The sequence below is a fragment of the Lates calcarifer genome, linkage group LG21, assembly GCF_001640805.2.
Source record: "Lates calcarifer isolate ASB-BC8 linkage group LG21, TLL_Latcal_v3, whole genome shotgun sequence".
Classification (NCBI taxonomy): domain Eukaryota; kingdom Metazoa; phylum Chordata; class Actinopteri; family Centropomidae; genus Lates; species Lates calcarifer.
Genome location: NC_066853.1, coordinates 21,803,886 through 21,831,112, shown reverse-complemented (window position 1 = coordinate 21,831,112; position 27,227 = coordinate 21,803,886). Strand labels below are relative to the sequence as shown.

Below are 27,227 nucleotides of genomic sequence, written 5' to 3'. Positions count from 1 at the left end.
CAGACAGTTTGGAGAATTGTTCACACATGACACACAACTCAAATGTGTCCCCTGCATTACTATGCATGTGGACACACACACACACACACACACACACACACACACACATGCATGCACAAGTACTGCATTTAAACATATTCCCACCCATGCTGTCCGGTCTGGTTACAATTTTATAGAAAACATCAAGTGTTTCCACCGCCCACACGTCCGGCAAACTGGCAGTTGCCCAGTTACACACACACACTCCTCACTTTGCTGAATGATACAAAAGGGACACTGTAGTTAAAGTCCAGCCTGCAAACCGAATCAATTGTATGTGACATTCATGCACATAAATAAACATGTGCAGATTTTTGTTGATTGTGGTTGACTGTGTTTTTTCTTGTAGCGTCCTGTTTCTAATGTCAAAGAGTGGCTACCAGCCTCCTAAACTGAAGGACAAGGCTAAATGGTAAATAAAAACCTACTACACTATTATAATATATATTTTATCATTTAGTCATCGAGCAGTTCCTACAGTATCAATTAATCTGTTATGATCAAATGTAGTTTTCTGGTCTTTTATGTTTACACATAATATATTTTAATCTGAAAATGGAGAAGAAATAAGAGAGAAATACAAAAGTACCTCTTACTGATGTGCTAATATAAAATGTGTGTATGCTGTATGAAGAACTGTATATAGATATAAACTATGTGTTCATGTTATAAAATGCTGCCAATGTATCTTCTGTCTGCAGGTCATCTACATTTTATAACTTTGTCAAAGCCATGTTGGTGAGGAACCCGAAGAAGAGACCCAGCGCCTCCAAGATGCTCTCAGTCAGTACTGCTCACAAACGCCTCACCAGGTTTATTTAGTGTCATTTCTGCATCAAACTGACTGAGCACTTGAGCCTAGAAAGACTGACAGGTTAGGAATGTATAAAGGTTTAAATTGAAGGGGACAACTACTGATTATAGCTGATATGTCTTCACATGATTTTGAAAATGTAGGAAGACTGATTTGTACTAAATCTGTCATGAGGGACAGAATGACAGTGTGAAAGGAGTCGCTCGTGATGATGAGCCTGTTGAAAATCTGCAGCTCCCCCCAATTTTATGGGGGTTTGTAGTGAGATTTGGCTCATTATTCAGCTGTATGACCCACAGCTTTACTGTTTTCCACTCAGTAATCAGTTTTCTTTCAAAAACCACAGACTGACTGTCATCCAGTTTCAGCCAGGTTTGAGTCTTTTCTCAGCCTTGGCCTCCTGTAAGCTTTGTCTTTACCTGGATCAGACTGAGCTGGTCTTGATCACTGTACTGCTGCTAGCAGTGTTCTACTCATGCTCACTTACTGTTTCTATTAATTTGTACTGACTGTCTCTTCCTCTATTCTTTGCTTCCTGTCTCCTCTCCATCTTATCTCCTCTCTACAGCACTTGTTTTTGACCCAGCAGTGCCTGAACCAGGAGCTGACCCTGGACCTACTGGAAAAGTTTCGCCACCCTGAGAAACTGAAGACCTGCCTGGCGACAGATGATGAGGAGATGGAGGTCTTAACCAGATTCTTATTAGTACTTTATTTCATGAACTGAGTTGAAGCTCCTAATTGATATGAAGAATATTTTACAAGTAGAATTAACTTTAGAATAAAATTGGTGGTGGGAATGTCTGTCCAGGTCCTTTACTTCCTCTACCAGGGATTATAATCACTGATAGCGTTAACCATAAGTTTTGTTGTTGATTTAAGGTGGTAGTACCTGGATCTTTGAGGAGGATCCAGTCTATCAACAAACACAACCGGGCAGAGAGGACAAACTCTGACATAAGTTGTAAGAAAACACACACTCTCTCACTATAAGTATTTGTGTTTTATATCATTTCCTCACAGGAACGCTTTCTGTTTTCAACTTAACTGTTCAGTCATTTGTTACAGCAAAACAGGAAATTTGACTCTTGCTTTAATTTACTAAAGCAAACATGCACATTCACTTTTGGTGCAGAGAATATGTGCAACATACAGTGCATGCATACAATATAGTATGAAATGAAATAAATCTGCTTATGGCAACAAAAATTCTAAATAGTTTGTATTTATATCTATTTAGAGAGAGAGAGGATTATATTCCTATTCCCTAATCCTTATTAATCATTTTCTTTGCCATTACTTTTGTTCTCAGTGCTTCATCTTCATTTGTGTTGTCAGTATCGCCAAAGGTGGCAACTACATGTTTCAGATCTGTTGCTCACTATTTATTAGATGATGATAATAATGCAGGTGAAAGAGAGCAGATTTATTCTTCCTTTGCTCACATCTAAGTTTCTCTGGATAAGACATTGTGGACAGTGGCTGAAATGTTATGACATGTTATGTTAATATGTTGAAAGTCAACTGTTTTACTTGTGGTTGCTCAGTGGAACAGATCTACACTCAGAGGCCTGTGAGGAAAGACTCACCGAATGTAACGGTAAGCATATGACACATTTAATGATATTTTCTGACTCAATTTACTACATATTATGTATGTACATAGTTTTTATGCACATACAAACAAAATATACACATATATATAAACATACAGACAATGATATGTGCACATATTTGTTTTATGTTGAGTATACATGAATGAACATACAGTACATACATATCTTCTGTACATGCTTACATAAATATGTACTTGTATAGAATATATACAGTGCATGCATACATACAAACTGTAGGCCTACATCAATAAATACTTGAACTGTATACGTATTATTATGTATGTTCAGTACATATAGTAGATACATGCATTACATAAATACATACATGCACAGGCAGTTCAATGTACATAGGGTTGTTGTAGGACACAGCATGTGTCCAGTCAGAGGTGAACTTTGTGTGAGAAATCCGCATTTGTTTTCTTAATTGGCATCTCTCATAGCATCAATTTGAGCGCATAAATGTGTCATTATATTTATCATGCGGGTGAGAATTTGTCTGACTGTTGGGTTCTTTCTTTCCTATGCTGTTCCTCTTACCTCCTTATTTTATACATCTCTAAACTTGAACTCCTTGACTGTAACCTCTTTGAAAATATTGGTAATCTCATGTGTTTGTGTGTCTGTGTGTTTACAGTTAAGGCCGACACTGGTATCAACTGGCAGCAGCAAGAGTCCAGTGAGGTAAGTGGATCACAGATCAGTCACAGACAATGTCTAATATCTGAGGAGAATAGATAACCTCTTTTTTCTCTTTCTCTATCAGGGATGAGGAAACAGACTCGGATGATGACTATGATGATGTGGATATGTAAGAAAACATCACAGTTGCCTGAATTTGAACTGTTATGTAATATTCAGAGCTAATTGTATGTAAAGTGTTCTTATTTGGTAATTTATAAGTATATCTTTATATATTATATTGTATATATATTATATATTTATAACAGTTAAAGCTATTAAATATTGTGTTTGACTTTTTGCCAGCAGTCATTTCCTCATGTTTTTACAATCAGTCCTGTGCAATAATTTTAATGGACTGAACTGACACCTACTCTCTGTCTTTTGTCCACCTCAGCCCTACGATACAAGCCACTAGGTAAGCTGAATGAACACAAACTCGCATCTGTGTTATTGTGTATTTGCATCATTTACACACTAGACTGAACCAGCGCTCTCTCTGCCAACAGTAACATAGCTGATGAAACCCCACCTCCACTTCCTCCAAAGGTGATTATTGAGTTGACAGGGAATAAATATATCTGCGTTATTATTTTATTATTGTTATTATTTTAGCATTAAATATCAGCTTGAATGTAATTTGACAATTAATTAATAGTTTATTGTGTTGATGGAAAATGGTTCCTCAGTTAATAGTTATACATATACAGTACATTTTATCACATTACTGCGAAATGTCATAATTATACAATGGTAGTGTGTCACAGATTTAGGTCCTCACATTAGCTAATGAGCCCAGGATTACATCAAACCTTCCTGCTCTGTCATTTTTGGTTGTTCTGGATAAGAACATCAGGCAGTTTATACTATTTAAACATAAAATGCTGAAGGCATTCGAGATTCAGGCAGTTGACAAAAAACTTAGTTTCGTGTTGGCATGTTTCCGTGTTTGCAGCCGAAAGCACGGACCAGCTCAGAGGAAAGCATGGCAGGGGAGGATGATCGGGCGAGGAAACCCTCCTCTCTGTACGCCCCCGCCCTTCTCAGGACCTCCAGTGGGACGCATGTCCGACCCACACCCCAGCCACGAACCTCACGACACTCAGGTGAGCTGTCTAACCTTTATACTGTCCTGAAGGGGCACAGAGAACTTGAATATGTTCTTGCTTTTGTGCAATATTTACAATGTTTTCACAGCATACCTTAAAAAATGGCTGATTAAATTAAGCTTTTTTTTAAGTTTAACTCTAAACCAACAGAACATAAGTTCCGCAGCATTGAGCATTTTAGTTTCAGTATAAATCTTGTGCTGAAATAACGTTTTAATGGTTTAGAACAAAAGTTGTACATATGCTTAAGTATAAACTAAACTAATCACTCATTGAACCAGAGGCATCAGGACAGCACCACACTGACTAATAATCAGTCCAGATTTTTTTTTTTTTTTTAAGCTGCAGCAGCTGGAGTCTTTTCAACTATAAAACACCATTTTCTTTTGAATGCAGTGCAAATGATGCCACACTGTTTTCATACTGTGTGTTTTTATGTCTGTGTGTGAGCCAGACCCCGCATCCTTACCTGTCCAGTTTAATGACAATCCGCCAGACCTCCTTCCTCCTGAGCTCCCTCCTAAAGGCATACGCAGACGGCAACCCCCATCAAAGGTAGAACAGAAGATAAAATTCAAGAAGAGATTTACTGTATTTTCCCTTTTTATTGTACTGTGTCTGAGAGGCTGTTCACAGCCTACTGTTATAAGTGTTGTGTAGTAGGAATATCATATAATATAAGACACACAGAAATTGTATTAAAATAAGAACAAATTAGCTTCTTCAAGAAAGTAGAGTTGAAATTCAGTGATCAGTTCATTTACACACTGATATTCAGCTGTAGATACTGGAGTGAAAGAGCTGCATGTCTTTCCCCCCATATCCTTTCCAATTATTTTCTCTCCTCCTTCACAATGTGTCCTGACACACTCTTCATTGAGTGTTCCTTTTTGTTCTCAGGACCCTGCTGAGTGTGTCAGCCCCGTCATGAAGAAACCTCCTGTGAGTTTCTGTTGCTTTGCCACAAGTTCTCGTCCCTTCATGTCATCTCCGCAGCTGGGTGTCTGAGATGTGGGCTGATGTTTGATGTTTTTAGACCATTGCATATGTGTGTATAGTATTTTACCCAAGGAAGATTAAATTCAGCAAGCTCCAGACATAATATTATGTACTGAGTTTAAGATCACGAGGTTGGATCTTCTGTTCTGTGCTGGAGAGTTCTGAGATCAGCATCAAAAATTCAAAAAGCACCAGCAGAAAAAGAATTATTTGAATCTATGTAAATATTAAACCCCAAACTCCTTAAAATATTATTATTATGTTTATGTTTTAACTACTCTGTCTTACACTTATATATAACCATGAAGTAAAATTCAAAGGTCACAGTGTATAGGTGTTCATTTCCTCAAAATGTCATTTATTCTCTCTTTTTTTAAGCCTGTGGTCTAAAATCTGATAATGACCTCAGTTTCATCACCTCATTGACCTTTTCCATTTTTAGGAGTACTGTGGGTGTCTATAGATAATGCAGTTATTTTAGTATGAGAATTCATCAAGTTTCTTGAAGTTGTATCACTGATACCAACGAATGCAGAGAGGACAAACTGAATAATTCAGTGTCCTCCGCTCTCTTTCCAGGTCTACTTTAAAAAGGTCTTCCATGGCTGCCCTCTTAAAATAAACAGTTCCACGACCTGGGAAAATCCAGCTACTAAAGGTTGTAACACTGAAGAAAACACAGTAAATTCTCTGCTCTCTTTCTTAACAAACATCTGTTTAATCTGTCTGACCAACCTGTGTCTCCTCTCTACCTCAGACCAGCATCTGATTCTGGGGGCAGAGGAAGGGATCTATACCCTTAACCTCAACAGTTCAGAGGCCACAATGGAGCTGGTAGGATCTTTATCTTTACAACAGAGCTACATCTGTGTCTTACAAACTTTGAGTTGTAAACAACAGGTGGACTGTGAGGAGACTGAGCCCCAAAATTATTGCGGAATATTTTCCACTCCTGAGGTTTTTGTGTTGCAAATCTCTGAACAAAATTTTGGAGATGAGAAATGCTTAAGTCATGCCTGATCAGAAAAGACCAAAAAACTTGAAAAACCATGTCCTCTCTTTCTTTTCCAGTTGTATCCTGGGAAGTGTACCTGGGTCTACACCATTAGTAACGTCCTCATGTCTGTATCAGGTAAACTAAAAAACTGCTCATTAAGAACTGGACTCTTATTTAGCTGTGCGTCTCTATTCCCTGGGAGCTTGAAGAAACATAAAATGCTTATAAGCCTCACTGGAGTATAAAGAACATACTGAGGAGCTGCTAACACAGCATGTTTTAACGGGTCAGAGGATTTCTGACTGACTCTCTCTGCTGTAACTCGTAATGCATTTGCTAACTGGCTTAGCAACAGTTGTAGTTTTACTTATGTAAACATTTCCAAGTGGCAGAAATAATGTCATTGGCAAACATCAGTGGTCAGAGACAGAATATTTCAGAGTATACATGAGCAAAAACTGGATCACAATATAAATATTCCTTACTTTATCATATTAGTCCTCCTTAGCTTGTTTTCCACACATTTACATGGTTTTAATACCAAGTCAGGAGGTTTGGAGTCTCTAAACTGGCTGTAGTGAAGAGTGTGTGTTTGTCTACTTGTGTTCATCACCCTGTCATGGCTGCAGCTCTCTGAGATTCAACAGGATAAAAATAACTAACTTTTAAACTGCGTCTGATTCTGTATTTACAGGTAAATCATTGCAGCTTCACTCCCATTCACTGAAGGAGTTGTATGAACAGGCTCGGAAAGACCAGAGGATGGTTGCCTTGCCGACTCACAGGCTGTTACCTAGGTAACACTGGACTCTTGCTGTATTTCACTCTGTGCCTCTCTTTCTCTCTCTCTCTCTCTATTTCATTTGATTTTAAAATTTTAATCTGCTCATGCCCATTGAAGACTGATTTATCTATTTTGATCTTCAGGAAATATGCAGTGACATGTAAAATACCTGATACAAAAGGCTGCAAGACCTGCTCAGTTGGTGAGACCTGCTGCATTATGGCTAGTGTTGTTATACACATTAAATTTAGACATATGTTTCCTGCAGTGTGTGTGTGTGTGTGTGGGTGGGTGGGTGCTCAGATGTAGTTTAGATATTTGGTGTGGTGAGAAAGTTTCTAAATTTCTTTCCCCTTTGCTTCTCTGTGTCCCTTTAAATTGACTGCATGCTAGTTTGAGAATTTAAACGAAATTAGAAAAAGATTCCTGCAGATTCCCAGACAGGTTCACTGTGTTCATAGAGGTAACCAACTAAAACTTGTATTATGTCTCATCTCTTGCAGCAGGTAGCATGCAGCGAGGCTGTGTGTTTCTGTGCTGTGCTCTGGATTCCAGTGTGGTGGTGCTGCTGCAGTGGTACGAGCCCATGCACAAGTTCATGCTCATTAAGGTATGAGTATAAAACCTTGGGTTATTAAAAAGAAAATGTGCCTTTCTCTTCTTGTAAATTTCATCTTTTTCCCTGCATCTTTAGGATTATATGTTAAAAGACTGAGGAAAAAGCAGTGGAATAACATACTGTGATGAAGGAATGCTAAATAGAATATACACTGTGAAAATACAACACAAATATATGCAAGTTGAGATGATGTATGGTGTGATGCCATGGGCAGTTTTTACCATTTTTATTGGACACACTGACAGTAGCTAGTAAAATGACTGCTGCCAGGGAAATATAGCATTTTATGGTCACCATTAAATTTATGAGTTAGCTTTAGACCTTTGACCATAAAATGGTTATAGTTTTGAAAATAGACTCACTGATGCCCTCAGTTATACACCATGCTGTGGCTAAAGGGTTGCAGGTTTAAGCGTCCTTGCACAAAACACTTAACCCGGCTGCTTTGTTAGCTGCCCTCTGTGAGATGAAAAACCACAGCTAAATACCCAAGGACAGTTAAAAGGACATTAGACTCTGGATTTACACCCTTCCTCTATCATGCTTGCAGCATTTTGACTTCCCCCTGCCCAACCCTCTGCGGGTGTTTGAGATGGTTGTGGCGCCCCAGCAGGAATACCCACTGGTGTGTATTGGTGTGTCTCGGGGGTGCAGCCCCACCCTGCCAGTGAATGTAGAATACATGAACCTCAACTCCAACACATCCTGGTTCACCAGCTCTGGCCTGGGTAAGCTCATATCATTATACAGACTTTAAAATACTAATAATAAAGCTCAATGCCATCATCTGAATTCCCAGTCAACTTTCTGCATTTTATATTTTTTTTACACTGTTCTTTTTGTTGTTTGTGTGTGTGTGTGTGTGTGTGTGTGTGTGTGTGTGTGTGTGTTGTTTTTTTTTTCTCACAGAGAAACCTTGCGCAGACATAGTGCAAGTAAACCAATTGGACAGTAACTCACTGCTCGTCCTCTTAGAAAGTAAGGAATACAAGTTTCAACATCTGTCATTAATATTTAAGGACTGAGATTTTTCTGTATTATACAGAGATAACATAAATATGTGTATATTATCGCACACTCCAATACCTGACACATTTTTGTCTCACTGAATATTATCAGCTTCACAAAGAAACCCTTTAATGCATGAATAATGTGTCTCCCAGCATATCAGATATAGCACCCTCCCAGTTATGGCACAGATTATCATGGTATTATGTACTGTGTCTATTATGGTATCACTAAAGTTTGAATTTTTTGCAGCAGCTTCTTGTACAAAGGTACAAATAACCACAAAAATGCACTTTTGCAAGATATCTTTGGGATCTACATTGTGGGAAATACCTGATACCTGATGTTTATTTTCAAATGTGTGTATGTTGTGATATGGTCAATTAGGTAGCCAGGTGAAAAGGTAATTTTTCTTCAACTGGTAGATTATGGTTTTCCACCATGGTCATGGGCAGATCTGGTTGAGAAATATGTTCAGAGATTGTAAAGTTCAGGTGATTGTTAGTTACGGTAGACAGAGACCTCTAGCTCTGTCCATTGTACTGATGGGATCTAAAATAGTGTGTAAACTCTCATTATGTTTTGTCTATTTTCATACTTCCTCACTGATGTAGCTGGTCATGTTCCAATACTCAGCCTTTCTCCTCCACAGAGTCAGTACATATAGTTGATCTGAGGGGGGAGCTGAGGAGCAACAGGCCTCTGACACCTGAGCCCACCTTCTCTCATGATGTTGAGTCCATAGGTGAGAACATCCACTGATAAGCTAGTGATGGTTTATTTTATAGTTGATTATAGCTTAGCATTGTCTCCTTTTGTCTATCTAGTCTATTTTGAGGACACGTTGTTGGCAGTGTGGCGTCACGGCTGGCAGAGGAGAGGACAAAGTTTCACTGAGGTGTTGGAGGAAACCACCGACCCCAGAAAGATCTACAGACTGGTGCAGTCAGACAGGTACAGTGTGTTTTCACTCACTGCTGTGGTGTAAATGTCTGCTGGTTTAAATTTCTGCTCTGGCTCTGTTTGTCCAGATCCAGTGGTTTTTGTTGCTACTGCCAACAAATAAGCTCAGATTCTGTTTATTGCAAACAACTGGGAAATGTAAAACACATCATTCTGTACACAGCAGAATTTCTCCCAAAAAAGACTAGTTTTGGAGCCCCAAAGTCCAACAAGATATGAGTGTACAGCCATGCTTTCAGGCTGTACTTAGACAGACCACTTATAAACCAAAGTATTGGACAAGGAAAAATTTTGAGCTGATGATGGAACAAGACGAATCAGAGGCTCACCTTAATTATTAGAATTTATCTTGACAGGGACAATTCTGTGTGTACTGAATAGCTGATGAGATCTTTCACTAAAAAGCCAAATTTGTGAGCTTAGAGGAAAACAGAGACGATCACCAGAATCAATAGGATTCATCCTCTGAGGACCATGAGTGTCTGAACAAAATTTCAGACACGGACATCCATCTAATACTTGCTGAGATATTCCAGTCTGGGCCAAAGTGATGGTCTGAACAAGAGACTCCCTAGAGCCAACGCAACTATCATGGCAAAAAAAAAGAAAGAAAGAAAGTTAAGTTTCTAACCAGGAATGATCAGCATTCAGTCATTTTTCTGACATTGCACATATCGGATTTTAATACTGTGGAACTGTCTGATGTTATAAACAGTTGGAGACTGGTTTCCAACCTAGATGTAACCAAAATGACTGTTTAGTGTCTGTTTAAAATTTAAGTGAAGCATACAGTTTCCCCTAATGTTAATATTAGGATTATATGTGAATTCAATTTTTCATTGATCCCTATCATTCATAACTTAAATCAGATTAATACTGTTATGGTGGATGCCATAAATATACGCCCATTAAGATTTCCATTGACTTTAGGCAGGTTTAAACTCCACTGTATCCATGTTTGACACCCTCTGACCTTCTCACTGCAGGATGGTCATTTTGGAGACGCGACAGACTGAGGACCAGTCAGGCCTGTCCAACTTGTACGTGCTGGAAATTGCTGAGAACTATGTCATGCTGCCCTGACTCTACTGTCTGATGGCACAGGGCATTATGGGAAATTCCCAGCTGCACTCCTATATGAAAACCTCTACCCAGGACTTTCAACATTCAACAGGAAGAGACTGGACAATTGGGCATCAACATTTGGGTCTGTCATCATCTGTCATCATTAACTTTGACAGCCATGGATCACTGCCACAATATTTTATTATCTAATGGGAGAGGAATGTCAGGAGGATGTGATGGCAGGATGTTGCAAATTCATACTGACCTAAGATGATTGATGTGTTGTAGCCTTTATCCCTCAACCTGGGGGAGTGTGATCTTATTTATGCTCATTTCTACTTGGTTTGTGAGACGCAGAACAATCTACAGAATTCAGACATCTGAGAAAACCCTAAATTAATAGTGAAAGAAGGTCCTCTTCTAACACTAAAGAAGAGTATTTACTTTCTTCTGCCACAGTGTTGTTGACCACAGAAGCAGCTGCCTGCAGATCCTGACATATATGGCTTTTCAAAGATGCCACATACAAGTATAAAGGACTGGAGCATAGCAGCACGGCTGTTGCTTGTTTTTTAACCTGAGTTTTTGTGTGAGTGTTGGATCGAAGATACACACTTCTTACTGCCGTTACACTGTAATAAAGTTAACTAACACAAGATGAGGTGAACTGTATTAATTCAATTCTATTCTATTTTATTTTATTTATATAATCACAATTGCTGAATCACAACAGAAGTTACCTCAGGGCACTTTTCATATAGAGTAGGTCTAGACCGTACTCTTTAGATTATTATAATTGCAGGTCCCACCATGAGCAAGCACTAGGCGACAGAGGCGACAGTGACCTTGGAGGGGACATGGGGAAAATCAGCAAGCAAGTGAAAGTTAAAAGTTACTTAAGCAATCTCTATTAGTGTGTTTAGGTGGTGTGAATAAGTTACATTCGGCAAGCTGTGGTGCTACCTGTGTGTGTCCCCATCCCTTGTTGTGTGTGTGTATTGCTGTGAAGAAGATGATGTGTAATATTTCAGCTTACTCAAAGCTCCGCAGCAGTGAACTGTTTTCACTTTGTTCTTCACTGCTTTATGAAAAATACAGGAGGAGATTAGTGCCGGCAGTGGTTGTACTTGATGAACAGAAATCTGTCATTTTCATGTTGAATTGCTGAATATAAAACAAAGCAGCTGATAATATAAGGGCACAAGGCATTGGGAAACAAATTTGAATTTATAGCAAGATACAGTCAGTAATATTTTCATCTAATTCCAAGCCACTGCATTCTATTTTAGATTAGACTGCGTTACAAATCCTTAATTTTAATTCATTTATTCTAGAAATCAATTTGCTTTTTAATATTTAACAGCTCAGTGTGAGCATGACACTGTCAGATTTCTGCAATTCAAATGAAGCCATCTCTGGTAGCACTGATCTCTTTCCATAAAAAGACGCCGAGTTGTCATACATTGCGTTTTAAAGAGGTACGAGCAAAACTTTACGTCCCGAAACATTATGGAGCTGTTTTTTTTTTCAGGAGGGCGAGACCACACTTGGTTCTATGCTATATCTTTTGGGTGGTCCAATTGGGTGTCACTGGGAGGTTAAATTAGGGATAAAACAAGCAAGCTGTCCAGGGCTGGATGTCCTCTCTTTACCCCCCGACACATTTGCGGGAGTGCGCAGTGCCAGGCCGGGCCAGCAGCAGCAGCAGTCGACGCATCATCACACGTACTTTACGCACACTGGATGAACGGAGGCAGAGACCCGGTGGAGGATGATGCTTACACCGGCTCAGAAGGGCTTTCTCTCTGGGTTTATTTACCAGGTAGCTGCGGTATGGTGGCCGGTACTGGTGTAAAATGCACTGGAGCAGACCGGGTGTGCTGGTCGGCCTAGCTGAGCTCGGCTGCTGCTGCTCGTCTTCGCCTCTCCCATTTCTATTCTAGTACTTTTTATTGCAGCGTTATTATTTCCAGGTCAAAATCTCAGTTTCCTGTGCGGCTTGTTTGTACTAAAAATGGCCGGAGATGGCGGCGCTCTGAAGGATATCAATGAGATTAAATCCCAGTTCCGGACCAGGGAGGGCTTCTACAAGCTGCTCACCCTCTCAGACTCGCAGCAGCGGGGCGGACTGCCGCGGGGTCCATCCGCCGGAGCCACGCTGGGCCCAGGGCCTGGACCCGGTCCGATACCCGGCGGAGGGGTCGGGCTGCTGCAGGGGCCCGGGGCTGCCGCCGCAGCTGCCGCTGCCGCCGCCGCCTCCTCTTCTTCCAATGCCGCGGCCAACTCCTCACCGGCAGGCTTTCTGCCGCCGGTTCGGGTCTCTATGGTCAAGCTGCAGCCCGAAGACCCGAGCGAGGAGTCGGAGCGGGTGTGCTTCAACATCGGCAGGGAGCTGTATTTTTACACGTACACCAACATCAAGAAGGTGAGCCTGTTCTTCCCCTCCTCTCTTGGCTAGAATGACAGATTGGATGGTCAGGCTTAGCCTAGCATGCTAGCCTGGACTGCTAATATGATGCTATCAGCTCGTATTTCGTCATCTTATTTAAAACGGACCCTCCTCGGCTGCCAGTGCTGCACAGAGCTGGCGAACATGAACATATTAAATATCCATTTGTTATGCAATGCAAAATGGAGTGGCTGATAATTTGGCTGAGTAGACAGTGAATGGTGCATCACCCAGACGGATGCACTGTGTCAGTGGACGCTACAGGAGGGCAACAGTGTTACTATACGAGCAGGAAACAGCCTGGAAGCCTCTGACAGCACTCCATTCACTGCATCTTTATCCACTAAAGCCTGTTTATTCTCTCTGCTGCATTTTAATGTTCTTAGGAAAATTTTGCTAGCCCTCTAATCATACAGTTTCAATTTGGAGTTGCTGTGACTGTATTCATATTGAAAGGGGGGTATTTCGAGGTGAATTAGTCATCAGCAGATGGTTTATAAGGCTGAAACTGATACAACACAATTATTGCCAGTTATTTTAATCTAATTAGTTGTCAAACTTATGGCTAACAGGTTTACTACATGACAGAAATCTGATATTTTGAATCAGATGTTTTTCTTGACCAGAGATAGCACGATGGAAGGAGAAGTGTCTGTATTTGTCCTCCAGTTTCTCCAGGCAGAGCTTGGCTTTAACATTGCTAACATTCATGAATCCAAGCATTCTTTTTTTTACAGAGCTGAAACTGCTTGCAGCTTGCTGCACCACTTGTCTTTTAAAGAGGAATGCTAATAACCCATTTAGGAGGAACTGGAGGACAAATGTAAAAAGCTTCTCCTCCTCTAACGTGACATGGATCAATGAGGTAAAGTGTTGTAACTTACTACATTTTAAAATGTCAAGGCCTCTCTTTCACTACACACCGCCAGACACGCCTTTAAGTTAATCTTCTTCTCTTTTCTCTTGGGTCATAATGAAATTATTCTGCAAGTAGCACAAATGCAGTTGATATGTCAGGACTTATCATCTTTATTACTGATGCAGATGTGTATATATGGTTTAAAGTGGCTGATGCAGTACTCACTGACCCACATGGTTTCTGCAGGAAACATGCACATGCAGAAACATTCACATGAAAGTGACAGTTAAAACATACAAGACACTAAAGATACATATCACACTCAATTTACTGTGGATTCAGCATTTAGTCAGTACGTGCATTCGGGCAGCATGACATGCAGTAAATTTTACTCCTTCCCAATCTTCTTTATGTGAGAGAACTTCAAGAGGAGATGTTAAAGTGTACTCAGTCTTCCCTGCTGCACAGTCAACGATTTAACTGTGAAATCAGAGGTAAAATTCATCCTCTGAAACATTTCCATATAAATGGAAAGGATACACCAGTAAATTTTTTCCTCTCCTGTTACTGACTGATCCTAAACTCAAGCTGTCTGCTGATATTGAGCACTGATCCAATACCTGGCATGTAGTCATATACCCAGTCTGCCTAATAAAGTCATTATTGGTGCTGATACCAATCTGGTCTTTAATAGAGCTGAAACAATTAGTCAATTAATGGATTCGTTGATCAACAGAAAATTATCTGATTCATTGTTTGAGCAATGAATAAAGCAAAAATGTTTTACATTCCCAGGTTTAGCTTGACCAGTGTGAAGATTTGATCGTGCTTTTCTTCGTCTTAAATGACAGAAAACTGAATATCTTTGGGGTTTGGATGTTGGTCAGACAGAAGAAGAAGACATCTGCAATGTCACCCTCGGACTCCGGGAAATTGCAACAGGCAATTTTCACTTTTTGTTGACATAAACCAATTGATAATCAGTTAATCAATAAAATCATCAGCAGATTAATTGATAATGAATATTATAGTTTGTTGCTGTCCACACCCTTAATAATATACCATAATGTGCACTGCCCTCCAGAAGTTAATTTATAATAAAGTGTTGTAAATTGTCTTTTTTTATGTTGCTCCTAATTTGCCAAAATTTCCCAGTCAGCATTTATTTAATTGATTTGCAGGTCAGAATGGAAAAGACACCCACTTGAATTTTGGATGAATTTGGTTGAGATTTTTTTCTTTAGATGTCTACATTACATGCAACATTATTTCATTGACTGTATTTCAGTATGAAGCAGGTTCTTACTTCACTTCTTTCACTTGACCAGTACAGCCTGCTTTAAACCTAAAGGTCTTAATGTCTTTTTACCTGCAAATCACTCACTCATCATTACTACTTCTGCTTCACTCAGCATCCTCCTACATGTCCCAGAATGCTCCTCAAATAAAGCATCATTGAAGAAATCATTGATGAAAAGAGTAATGCCTGCATGCTAACTCCAAACCACGAATGTATTTAAAGGACAGGTTGGTAGTTTTTCAAGTCTGTCTATAACTAATACTCAAATACCCATACGTACCCTGTAAGAGTTTTAGCTAGCTGTAATTCTCTCTGCTGGTCATACTAGTAATCCGGAGGTCCCTTCCTAATGTGCTTCCAGTAGGAGACTCATTTTGTCCATAAATGTATTCCAAGTTTATCTGAGGCTGATGAAGCCGACTCTTTATGTTTCCCCAAATGGTGTTTGAACTGCAGTGGTGGGCTAATGTAAACATAAAGAGGGAATTTTATACTGAGGAGACTGTAATTTTGGGAAATATTACCTGCTTGATTTGGCTAACTCAGTCTGAAGAGTTGAATAGCTTCAGAATGACACACAGACCAAGGTCTGTGGATTCTGTCCCCCATCACTGGCATTGGCAGCACATCAGGAAGGGACTCTATGAACAGGAGAAATCACTGCAACAAGCAAAACCTGTTTTAGTTCTCGTTTTGGCCACCTTAAGACAGACATGAAGTAAAGTAACCTTGTCCTTTAAATGTGAAAACATTTTGATCTCACTCATTGCAGTTTTTTTTTGTCAGTAATTGATGTTTTATCAGGAATGATCATGATCACATCCTTTTGTTAGTGTCATGGTTTGTTGTGATTCCTCTCTGGCATGGTGAGGCCGTGTTTATTTGAATCTTGACAGCAGGGACTACAGTGTAATTCAGATTGAGAGATGTTGCTTTCTGGCCTTTTGTGACCACTGTTGGTGCAAAGAAACATCAGTATCTCTGAATTGTGTTTGACAAATTTCTCTCTGCATGACTGCTGAATGTTGGTGCGCAAAGACACTTTTGCTCCTTCATTCAGAACTGATGTTCAGTATTGATGATTGTTTTTGTTTTTTTTGTTCTGGTGTGGATTCTTGTTTTCAAGTAAATTCCCTGGGACAAATAAATTCCCCTTTAAGAACCTGAACGTCCCTGAAACTCAGTTTGTGTTTTGCTTGTACATCATGGTCGTCTTCATCCACTTTGTCTGTCTGCAGGCCGTAGACCTCAGTAAGCCAATAGACAAGAGAATCTACAAGGGGACTCAGCCAACATGTCACGATTTCAACCAGTACTCTGCCACAGCAGAGAGTGTAGCTCTCATCGTGGGTTTCTCGGCTGGACAAGTCCAGTATCTCGACCCCATCAAGAAGGAAACCAGTAAACTCTTCAATGAGGAGGTATTATATTTGTCTGTGTCTGTCTGCTTGTATTTCCTCTGTGCTGGGGAAAGTGGCCGGGGTTGCAGCTCTTTGTGTTGCGGCGATTAAAGCCTGCTACAAAATAACAGAAGTAATTTGTCATTCTTTGTATTGATTTTTTGCCCTAGTTTAGATGCTGTGATGTAGCCTAGAAATTCAGACACTGTTTCCACTGTTGTCCCTCTAACATGCTGTGTTGTTTTCACATTCTTTTACTGCGTCCCCTGAACTGGCTCTTTCTGTTTAGTGGGATTCTCTTTAATGGGATTCCCAATTAAATTTAAGAGATTGGGGGGTGTATGTGTTCATCACTGCATGCACACTTTGTGTTTGTGTGTCTGCTGAATCTGTTAACCTCTTTGGGATTTGCTTCTCTAAATCTTTTTTCTCTCCTCATCTTCCACTCCCCTGGTTTTCTCCCTCTGTTGGTTTCAGTCTGTCTCTGCTGCAGCTTGCACTTGTTTCTTGATCTCTATGGACTCTCTCACTTCCCGTGCTTCCTTTCTGCATGTGTTTCTCTCAGTTGTTTATATTTAGTTTTTCTGATCATGCATTTTGCGAACAGTGAGGTGATTTTACCTAGTATTTACATAAATGCACAACCCCTCTTTTTTCAAATCTCCCCCGTCATCTTCCTCTCTCCCCTGTCCACCTCTTTCGTGTTTTCCAGAGGTTGATAGACAAATCCAAGGTGACGTGTCTAAAATGGCTTCCCAAGTCTGACAACCTGTTCTTGGCCTCCCATGCCAGTGGCCACCTCTACCTCTACAACGTAGACCACCCATGTGGCACCACAGCCCCGCAGTACTCTCTGCTGCGGCAGGGTGAAGGCTTTGCCGTCTACGCCTGTAAAACCAAGACGCCGCGCAATCCACTGTTGCGATGGGCCGTGGGCGAGGGGGGCCTCAATGAGTTCGCTTTCTCCCCAGATGGCGTGCATGTGGCGTGTGTTGGGCAGGACGGCTGCCTGCGCGTCTTCCACTTTGACTCAATGGAGTTGCAGGGGGTGATGAAGAGCTACTTTGGCGGGCTGTTGTGCGTGTCGTGGAGCCCCGACGGGAAATACCTCGCCACAGGTGGAGAGGATGACCTGGTTACTGTCTGGTCATTTGCAGAAAGCCGAGTGGTAGCAAGAGGGCATGGCCACAAGTCATGGGTCAACGTGGTGGCATTTGACCCCTTCACAACTTCCTTGGAAGATGATGAGCCTATGGAGCTTAGTGGCAGCGAGGAGGACCTCCACCAGGGGGCGCCAAACAACTCCATGCACTTCGGCCGGGTCCGAACAAGCAGCACGTTGTCACGTCTATCTCGGCACAGCTCTAAAGGTGGTGGTTCGGCGTCAGTCACATACCGGTTTGGCTCGGTGGGGCAGGACACCCAGTTCTGTCTGTGGGACTTGACGGATGATGTGTTGTACCCACGCCTGCCGCTGTCCCGCGCCTTTACTAACACTTTTGGACCCTCACTGTCCAACTCTGGCAGCGGGGTGGTCAACAGCACCTCAGGTGGGGGAGGAGGTGGAGGGGTTGAGGGGCACCATCACCCACCTAACACCAACACCGGCACCTCCAACCCACCGACGCTCCCTTTACCGCTCCCTCGCTCTCTTTCACGCTCCAACTCCCTGCCCCACCCCGCCGTGGCAAACACCTCCAAGGGCCAGGGTGCCTCGGAGGGCAGTGGGGGAGGGGGAGGAGGGGGAGGGAGCAGCGGCGGAGGAAACAGCACCCCGTTCAGCATTGGCCGCTTTGCCACGCTGTCGCTCCAGGAGCGCAAGTCGGACAAGTCCGGTGGTAGCGGTGGGGTGGAGAAGGAGCACAAGCGGTACCACAGCCTGGGCAACATCAGCAAAAGCAACGACAAGATCAATGTGGCGCCAAGGAGCAACCGGCTGGACGCTGCTAAGGTCCTGGGCACCACGCTGTGTCCACGCATGCATGAGGTGCCGCTGCTGGAGCCGCTGGTGTGCAAGAAGATTGCACATGAGAGGTTGACTGTCCTCGTGTTCATGGACGACTGCATCATCACAGCCTGCCAGGAGGGCCTCATCTGCACCTGGGCACGGCCAGGGAAGGCGGTACGTCTTCAGTCAACTCTTTCATTAGAATCTCAAGGAAATTTAAATCGCAACTGGACTTAGTTGTAGTCTGGGAAGACGTTTCACCTCTCATCCAAGAGGCTTCATCAGTTCCTGTATGCATCTGACCAGGCTGGGATTGGTCCATCTAAAAGGTTTTTAGTTTTAGTTTTTTTTTTTAGACCAAGCCTCTTGGATGAGAGGTAAAACGTCTTCCCAGACTACAGCTAAGTCCAGTTGCGCTCGATTTAAATTTCCTTGAGATAACTATGACCTGGATGAATGAGAATATCCACAGGCCTTTCATTAGAAAATCATTGGAAAACAACACTTGGGATAGTCAACGCTTTGGTTACAACTGACATTTTCACGATTAAAGATTAATCTTGTTGACTATTTTTTCAATTAGTTGAGCTATTGTTGTTTAAATGTCAGTAAATAGTGACAAAATGCCCATCACAAGTCCTCAGAGCCCGAGGTGATGCAAATATTTAAATTCACAAAACAGCGACAAAAACCACACATTCTTGAGTTTCAGTATCTGGACCATTGGACATTCTGCTCCCTTAAATGCTGAAAGATTATCAAAATTGCTTTTGAGTAAATTTTTGTCAGTTAAGTTAGTCCCACGTCTAGTTGGAGAGAAAATTACCCTTCTGTTGTAGGCTGAGAGAAACGAGGCTGATTCTCAGATGTCTCATTGTCCTCAAGCTCCAATTTTGGCTCTAGTGGCTCAAACATGTACGGCTGCACTTCTCCATGGCTGCTAGCATCGTTTTTCAGGTCGTAGTGGCAAGTGTCACGTGAGAGAGGTTACACCATTCCTGTGAGTGGGCGTGGTTTCATCGGCTCCAGCAGACACACCCCCAGTGTCTCAGAGCAGAGAGAGCTGCTCATTTTATGGTTTTGAAACCTAACTTTATATATTTGGCGATTTTTTTTTTTTAATCATTCAAATTTATCTGGGTGGTTAATAACATTTTTTTCTGTGGTGTGACTAACTCACAGCACATGTAGTATTACTGCTTTACACAGACTTTAAAATAAGTGAAGAATTTCACCCCTGAAATTGGGTCATTCCACTTCTCTCCAGTGTGGTTTTACTTATTTCAGGACATTCATTATGAAAATGGTAATTAGCCTACTTGCTGTTAGTTGTTAGATTAATGTTACTGAACTTATGAACCATTGTAAGTTCATAAATTTATTTCCTTGCAGGTCAGTAATCACTTTGTTTTGAGTAGATTTTTCACCTGGTGGATATTTCAGACTTCAAAAGCTAAATAAATGACCCAACAGTTGGAGAAGATTTCACCTCCTCTCTTCAGCAACAATGATTTTTTTTTTATCTTCCTGCACTTACAAGTGAAGTATAGATTTTTTTTGGTCTGATTGTCCCTAGTCTCTAACTTTGCTTTATGTCTTGTCTTTTTGTATCTCATTCAGAACTTGACAGCACAGAACGGGAACTCTCCGAGCGGCACAGTGGTATAGCTGGAGGAGAAGCTTTGCACTCATCCCTCCATCTCCTCCCCTGTTCTTGTCGTCTTCACTCTGTCTGACACCCTCTCCATTGATTCTCAAAAATGTCAGAATTTGGGGCCAACAACCAGAGACTGTACCCAACCTACTACTGCAGTATTATACCCTCACTATAACTCTCTGTACTTGCCATGTCCCAAAACCTGTCCCCTATTGATTTTACTCTCACGGCGGCGAGTGTTTGTTGTGAAACACTTCTGAAACTAACACCATTTCAACAGATTTATGAAGTTCACAGACAGCTGGCAGTTATGAGAATAATTACACTAATAACACTTGAATAAAAGAAAGACACCAGCTAGCATAGTGACAATAGTGTACTTGTCAGTTGGCAGTTTCAGTGTGACAGAGCCACCATGCTCAAAGTCAGGTTAGTAAAGAAATGGGTTTTCCCAGTTGGGTGTGGGAAAACTTGACTGGTCTGCACAGAGCCTTGACCTCAACCTCATCCGACACCACTGAGATGAACTGAGACATCGACTGTGAGCCAGGCCCTATCAACCAGCGTCAGTGTTGGACCTCATTAATTCTCTTGTGGCTGAATTGGAGCAAATCCCTGCAGCCGGGTTCCAAAATCCTAGCCTTTCCAGCAGAGTGGAAGCTGTCATAGCTGCAGATTACGGCCAACTGTTGATGTTAAGCAATCGCGAATGGGTGTAATGTTCGGGTGTCGACATACTTTTGGCCATATAATATGTTTTAAAGTTGAACATTGATTTTTATCTGTCCTACAAAGGCAATGGTAGTAATTATTTAGTGTTTTGTTCAACCTTGCCCATTATAAAGCTCAGTTTTCAAACTTATCCAAAAAAAAAAAAAAGTGGGTTGTTTTTCAGTAATCTTCCACCTTTAAAGTGTTAAGCTAGGTTAGTTTCATCAGCCAGACTTTAATAGACATTTACCAAAAAACAGAAACAAATATTTTGACTTCAATGTAACTTTAGATCTATCAGGCATTCCTTTACATTTGTAGTAAGAAATGTGAAATGACCGAATCCTGATATTTTCATGCTGGTTGGCAGCAGTTAAGAGCTACACTGTGCTTGGTTCTCAGGAGGAGTTTCCTACCTCGTGCCACCGTGAGAGTACTGTTTACTCCCAGTGCTTCAGCCCTCTGCCTTCACCCCACCCCTCTGTGTTTCTCAGCAGAAAGACTGCATCAAACAAATCATTTATCCTGTCTGTGTGATACCCTGAAGGAGTGAACAGTGGGCCAGGCTCGGTCTTCATTCGCTCTTCAGCCCCGCCTTCATCCGATCCCTCCCTTTTCCCCTTCATGCAAAAGACACTGCAAAAGCCACGGCCATTGTATTTAAGTTATTTATTTTATCACAAGACTGTGTAGTAATTTATACTGTAAATACTGAAAATACTCTATAAATACAAAAAGGACAAACGTGTATGGAAATAATAACAGCAAGGAAGTGAAGAAAAAGCAGGAAAGATGAAGAATATTAATATATGAAGATCCTTCTATTGTACATAGCAACCACAGTTAAAAATTGAATGTCTGCTGTTTTAGGGAACTTGAAGATGTCAATGTGTTTTTATTTTGTGTGATAGAGTTTCTCCAGTTTGTCCCTGAAAAGTGAGCTGGGTTTAATCCGTCAGTGGAGGCGGAAGCATTTCGGGTCCAGTGTGACTTTTTAGAGAGACAGACCTGAGTCGAGCACAGAGAGCAATCCTCAAAGTGGCTGCTGGCTGTATATTTCAGCTGACTGTCCCAAGTTAATAGGTCCAAATAATACTAATTCTGCTGAACATCATACATGGACAAACAGCATCTTTAAAAAAATAACTTGCTCACGAACAAACACACACTCTTGCACATTCCGAACGTGAAATGGCTCACACAAACATGCACGCACATAAACACACACACAAACACAATCCCCTTATGGTGTAGCATCATATAAACTGTGTCTTGGACTCCATTCCTGATGCACCTGAATTGCCTCTTGCAAAAATTTGCACATACAATAAATCCACAGTCCACCCTGAGCTGACATGGCTGACATTAGGGGGTGTTGTTGTCTTGTTTGATCTGACCTCTGTGCAGAAACAACTCTCATAACCCCACCATGCACTGGATGTGTTCGGTACAGAGGGTCTACAAGAGGAAACAGCTCTATGTCGAGATTTGGGTTTATTCCCTTTGTTTGACTGAATTCAGAATTTACCTCTGTAGGGTTGGGTGTCATTTAGATTGATATAGATTTCAGTTCTGCTCATCACTTCTGGTGCTTATCTAACCTTTGTCCAGATCTCTGACAGATTATTTTAGTTAGGAAAGAAGCCAAAATATGTTGCAAACAATAACCAGGTTTGGGCTGCCTGCCATAAACCTGCCAAAAAGTATTCTGTGATTATTTTTGGTTGAAGAGTAGAATAAAAGAAAAAAAAATAAAACATTCTCACTCCTGGCATACACAAGTTCAGTGTTTGCAGTTTTACCTTTGTTTTTTACTGGAGCTGGACATGGAAAGATTAGCTTATTTTAGGCATTATAAATGTAAGAGGGGTTATTAAATCCAGAGTAAATATCCATTTTGCTTTAAACTTCATAATCTAATCTGACATTGTGCTTATGTTGGCTGAGGTTTGGGAAGGGTTATTCTTTTTCTCTAACCAGTCAGCAGTGACTGACAAATCTGTCAGTTTCAGTCCACACAGAAGCTGCAACAGCAGCTGCCTGAAGCAGCCAATGTTTTTCTGTCTGTGCCAATATGAGAGTTATTACCCATGCTAGCAGGAAGGGATGGTAATGTCTGTATGTTGGTTGGTCAGGCAGTTCACCACTTTGGTCTAGGATGAAAATAAACAACTACTGGTTGGATTGCCATGAAATTTTATATAGACATTCATTACTTAATCTTTTGTGTCACTAAGACAGATTTTTGAGTGCTCACTCCTGTCCACCATGTTGTAAACATGATACTTACTTTATGTTATGTTACACCCAGCATTCTCAGGAGTCAATATGAGGAATTGGAAAATACCAGTCATTGGTTGTTAGAAATATGGAACAGGTTTGAATTCAGAGCCAGTTCTCGACACACAACTCTGCCTCACCGCTAATCAACGGGCCTGTATGAATGGGATCTAGGTCCTTCTATGTACTGACTCCTGACTTGCATGTATGATAGTTCAAAGCCAACTGAAAGCTCTTAATGCAGTATACCAGCAGTATTTTATTTTTATCAGCCTTTGTGTTTGTTCTGTGTGTGTGTAAGAGAGAGAAAGAGAGTTACCTGTCTGACAGTACATCCTATAAATAACAGCAACTTCCTGGACTGCAGGAGTCAGGGTTATGCCCTTGAAGCAACAGACAAACCACCAATTTCCTTGCACTGTGTTTGCGACGGTGTTTAGGGTATTGTTGCAGCTCATATATTCATCTTCGTTGTCATAGCAACAGCACGTCTACCAAGTGTATCTTGAATGAGCTCATGGGCTTTAGGGTCACTCTTGGCCGCAGGGCTAAATGAATGCTTTGTCACGTCTGAGATAGGAGGAAAACCTAGATCTGCTCTCTACAGATGTTAAAGGAACAGTTCACCACAATATGAAAATTATCCAGCTCGACCTTCTCTGGAAATATTTAAGTTACCACAGACAGATTTTTTAAGGTAGAATCTCTTCAAAGAGGTTGTGCAGCTTAATCCATGTGCTCCATGAGAGCCATCCTCTGCTTCACCTCTTTCTCATTACCACGTCTCAGTTTGTTCTGTTTTTGTTTTCCCCTAAGTCTGAGTTTTTGTGTAATCGCAGGCTTTGTGTTAAAATGCGTAAAATAAAATGTGAGTCTGGGGAAGCTAAATTCAGTCACGTGCACGTATCTAGACATAATCAGGAGGTATTGTATTTGAATTGGGGTCTGCACATGGCCATGGATTTTTCTCGCAGTATACTCAACAACAACTAGTCTCACACCAGAGCATTGTCTGTGAAGAAAGTCTGTATGAGGTAAATATGTGAGTTTTGGTTATTTAGTTATTTAGCCACAAAACACTTGTCTTATGCTGCACAAGCTGTTTGAAGGAATTTGAGTGTGACTTTGTAGTCCTGTCAAAGTGAGACGAAAAAAATGAGAAGACAATAACTGAACTGTTATTTCAATTTTAAAAATATTTCTTATTTACCTGCTAAACTCAAGAGGCCTGTAAAAATTATCCCAGACACTAGAAAAACAAGGTAGGAGTAAGAGGAACTGAAGGGCTAAAATAGAAATGACTGCATATGTAAAGAGATTAGTCGGCACAAATCTCTGACCCTTTGCTTGTATGTTTGTATGTTGCACTCAAAAATTATAAATCAAACTTTTCAGAAGGAAGAAAGTAATCTGTTTTCCCTCAGACTGTATATTTTTGTGTTGGGAGTGCAACCTCACCTCAAAACCTTCTGTTCTCATCACTATTACATTTTTAAGCCTGTCAAAGGTTACTGGAGGTTAATCATGCAGAGAAAGCAGCAGATGAACTGCTCTGCCTAGTTTCACCTGACTCTTGGAGAGCAGGACACAAACACACAGGCTGCAGAACACTGCAGCAGGATGATGGTGGTGGTAATGAAGGTCATTGTAAAATAATGAGTGAGGATCCTGCTTCATTAATAAATACTATCCTGCTTTACAAATACAACATTCGCTGTGTTCAGACTGCAATCAATTTGTCGTCCAATGACAGAAGTTACATTCTGTGATTTCTAAACAGCTGCAACTAGCTTGATCTCTGTGCTTTATTCTGTGAAAGAAGCACTGGGATCCTTTAGACGGATGGTGAATGTTTAGCTGATACATTTTGGGTTTGATGTTTTACTGTTTAACCAGGTCTAACTAGGAGAGGTCAAGAACAGAGTAAATACTACATGCTTACGCTAATAATAATTTAGGTAAAGGGAAAATGATTGTATTCTTTGGACTGCAGAGGCATTGGTGGGGCTGTGTGAACTGAACTCAGAAAAAAGGCTTTGATCACAGGAACAGCTGCAGCTCCGCACAGCTGAGTGCTGCAACTTGAGTAAATTCAATAATTCACCTCTCACCTCTACAAATAGTTGTGTCCAGGCTGTCCACAAGCAGAAAGTACAAAGACAAACTCTGCTGAGTCAAGTGAGACAAGAATCTGAGCCAACATTACTCTCAAAAATAACTTAGGATGCCACAATGAAACACTGAAAACTAAAAGCCCCGGCAGTGTTTTCCTCTTAATGCCTTGTTCTGCACAGAAGCAGCTCAAACATTCAGTCCCAGGGAAGAAATACCATTCCAAATATGGTGTTCAATTTGTGTTCATTTTTTATTTCATATTTCAGTCTGAAGGAAGATGAAAAGACACTGTTAAAAAGCTTTTTTTTTTTTTTTTTTAATTTTTACACTGTTTTTTCTTGTTTCTCCGTGTGTGTAAGTGTGTGTGCATGTGTAAAATATGCATTCTCCATTATCACAGTACAGTTACCACATGCACGGGCCGACACACACAAACACACACAGCATCACACATGCTCTCACACACTTAATGCCTGTTCTGGTGGAAGTTATAACAGCAGAATGACGTCACTGTATCCAGTTTGTATATGGAGATCTGTTATTAAAACGTTAAAGCTGAAACTGTCACATCTGTTTTTGTGTGTGTGTCATAATAGCATTATACTGGTTGAATATCTAAATATTTATAGTTAAATAGAAATTGTAAAACATTGAGTTAATGTTTAGCTCACCATTTTACTTATTTGCAAACTCTATTTATTATTGTTATGACTTAATATGTATTTATAGAGTGTGTTTTAGTGTTAAAATAATCTTAGTCCATACTTAAGTGGAGAGTTTTGGTCTAAACAATGTTTTAGAGGCTTCTGTGGGAAAACACAGCTTAAAATTCAACCAGCATCAAAGTTATTATTTAATATTGGCACAAAATATGAAGTATAACTGAACTTTATTCACAAAGATGCAGCTCTGTGGTGAATTTAAAAATAGGGATGATAAAGGGACATATGAGTGATTTTCAATGTTTTAGCCCTTTTAAAACAAATGAAACACACTCTACATTAGAGCGAACCATTTTGCAAACCATACTGACACTACAATGTGTTTCCAGCTGTTCCAGAGATCCACTGGTTTCCATTCATTTCCATACAGTAAAAGAATAAATGAGACTCTGACTCTGACTTGCTTGAGTTGTGTGATCAACATTAATTTACGCAAAGTTATGTCACAAACATTTTCATAACAGACGTGAATGTAAAACCAATGGATCCATGGAACTGTTGCATTAAACTGCAGAGCATACATTTGAAATTTGTCAGAAATACACACTTTTTGGGGCCCTGTGTTCTTGGTGAAAGAGGACTAAAGTACAACAAACTGTTAGCAGAGAAGAGTTGGTGTTTTTATTACAGCAGCTTGAAATAGTTTTAATTGTAGAGCTTCAATCATCATCTCTAACAAGTATTTATCTGTCTGGTGACCGGCAGAGGGGGGTGCACACAAATTCAGTCAGTTTCACTACTTCTCTGAACATGTGGAGGAAGAAAATGACCCTATCAGCCGAAAAAACACGAAGGTTGTTGACGTGGACTCGGGGCGTGGCGTCCGAACGGCGTCGGTTCAGTCAGTTTCACTACTTCTCTGAACATGTGGAGGAAGAAAATGACCCTATCAGCCGAAAAAACACGAAGGTTGTTGACGTGGACTCGGGGCGTGGCGTCCGAACGGCGAGGGTTCGCTGCGTCAAGCTACAGACTGTCAGTGTAACACCGGAAAACACAAGAATGGGATGATAAAAGCTCTTCTAAGGAAAAAAAAGACTTTAGTTATCAGTCAGTAACAGTTAAAACGTCAAAATACATTCCGAAAAGAGAAGA

General features: G+C 40.9%; 2 protein-coding genes across 2 annotated transcripts in view; both read left to right on the top strand.

Annotated features, from left to right (window-relative positions):
* The window catches only part of LOC108872703 (mitogen-activated protein kinase kinase kinase kinase 5), a 31,798-nt gene extending 20,449 nt beyond the window's left edge, over positions 1-11,349 (top strand). The window contains exons 10-32 of the mRNA XM_018660534.2: positions 389-451; positions 741-822; positions 1,422-1,538; positions 1,736-1,817; positions 2,401-2,453; positions 3,104-3,150; positions 3,233-3,277; positions 3,545-3,565; positions 3,657-3,696; positions 4,103-4,253; positions 4,711-4,811; positions 5,157-5,198; positions 5,835-5,913; positions 6,013-6,089; positions 6,327-6,387; positions 6,947-7,049; positions 7,180-7,238; positions 7,540-7,646; positions 8,206-8,383; positions 8,565-8,633; positions 9,316-9,408; positions 9,491-9,617; positions 10,613-11,349. Of these exons, the coding sequence (XP_018516050.1) occupies positions 389-451; positions 741-822; positions 1,422-1,538; positions 1,736-1,817; positions 2,401-2,453; positions 3,104-3,150; positions 3,233-3,277; positions 3,545-3,565; positions 3,657-3,696; positions 4,103-4,253; positions 4,711-4,811; positions 5,157-5,198; positions 5,835-5,913; positions 6,013-6,089; positions 6,327-6,387; positions 6,947-7,049; positions 7,180-7,238; positions 7,540-7,646; positions 8,206-8,383; positions 8,565-8,633; positions 9,316-9,408; positions 9,491-9,617; positions 10,613-10,709 (1,894 nt within the window). The 3' untranslated portion in view covers positions 10,710-11,349. The remainder of the gene's footprint in view (positions 1-388; positions 452-740; positions 823-1,421; positions 1,539-1,735; positions 1,818-2,400; positions 2,454-3,103; positions 3,151-3,232; positions 3,278-3,544; positions 3,566-3,656; positions 3,697-4,102; positions 4,254-4,710; positions 4,812-5,156; positions 5,199-5,834; positions 5,914-6,012; positions 6,090-6,326; positions 6,388-6,946; positions 7,050-7,179; positions 7,239-7,539; positions 7,647-8,205; positions 8,384-8,564; positions 8,634-9,315; positions 9,409-9,490; positions 9,618-10,612) is intronic.
* Positions 11,350-11,395: 46 nt separating this feature from the next.
* zmp:0000000529 (WD repeat-containing protein 20) lies at positions 11,396-25,977 on the top strand. Its single transcript, XM_018660532.2, has 4 exons — positions 11,396-13,116; positions 16,538-16,720; positions 17,412-18,821; positions 20,268-25,977. The coding sequence occupies exons 1-4, from the start codon at positions 12,706-12,708 to the stop codon at positions 20,313-20,315; spliced, it is 2,052 nt and encodes a 683-aa protein (XP_018516048.1). The 5' UTR covers positions 11,396-12,705; the 3' UTR covers positions 20,316-25,977.
* Positions 25,978-27,227: the final 1,250 nt, after the last annotated feature.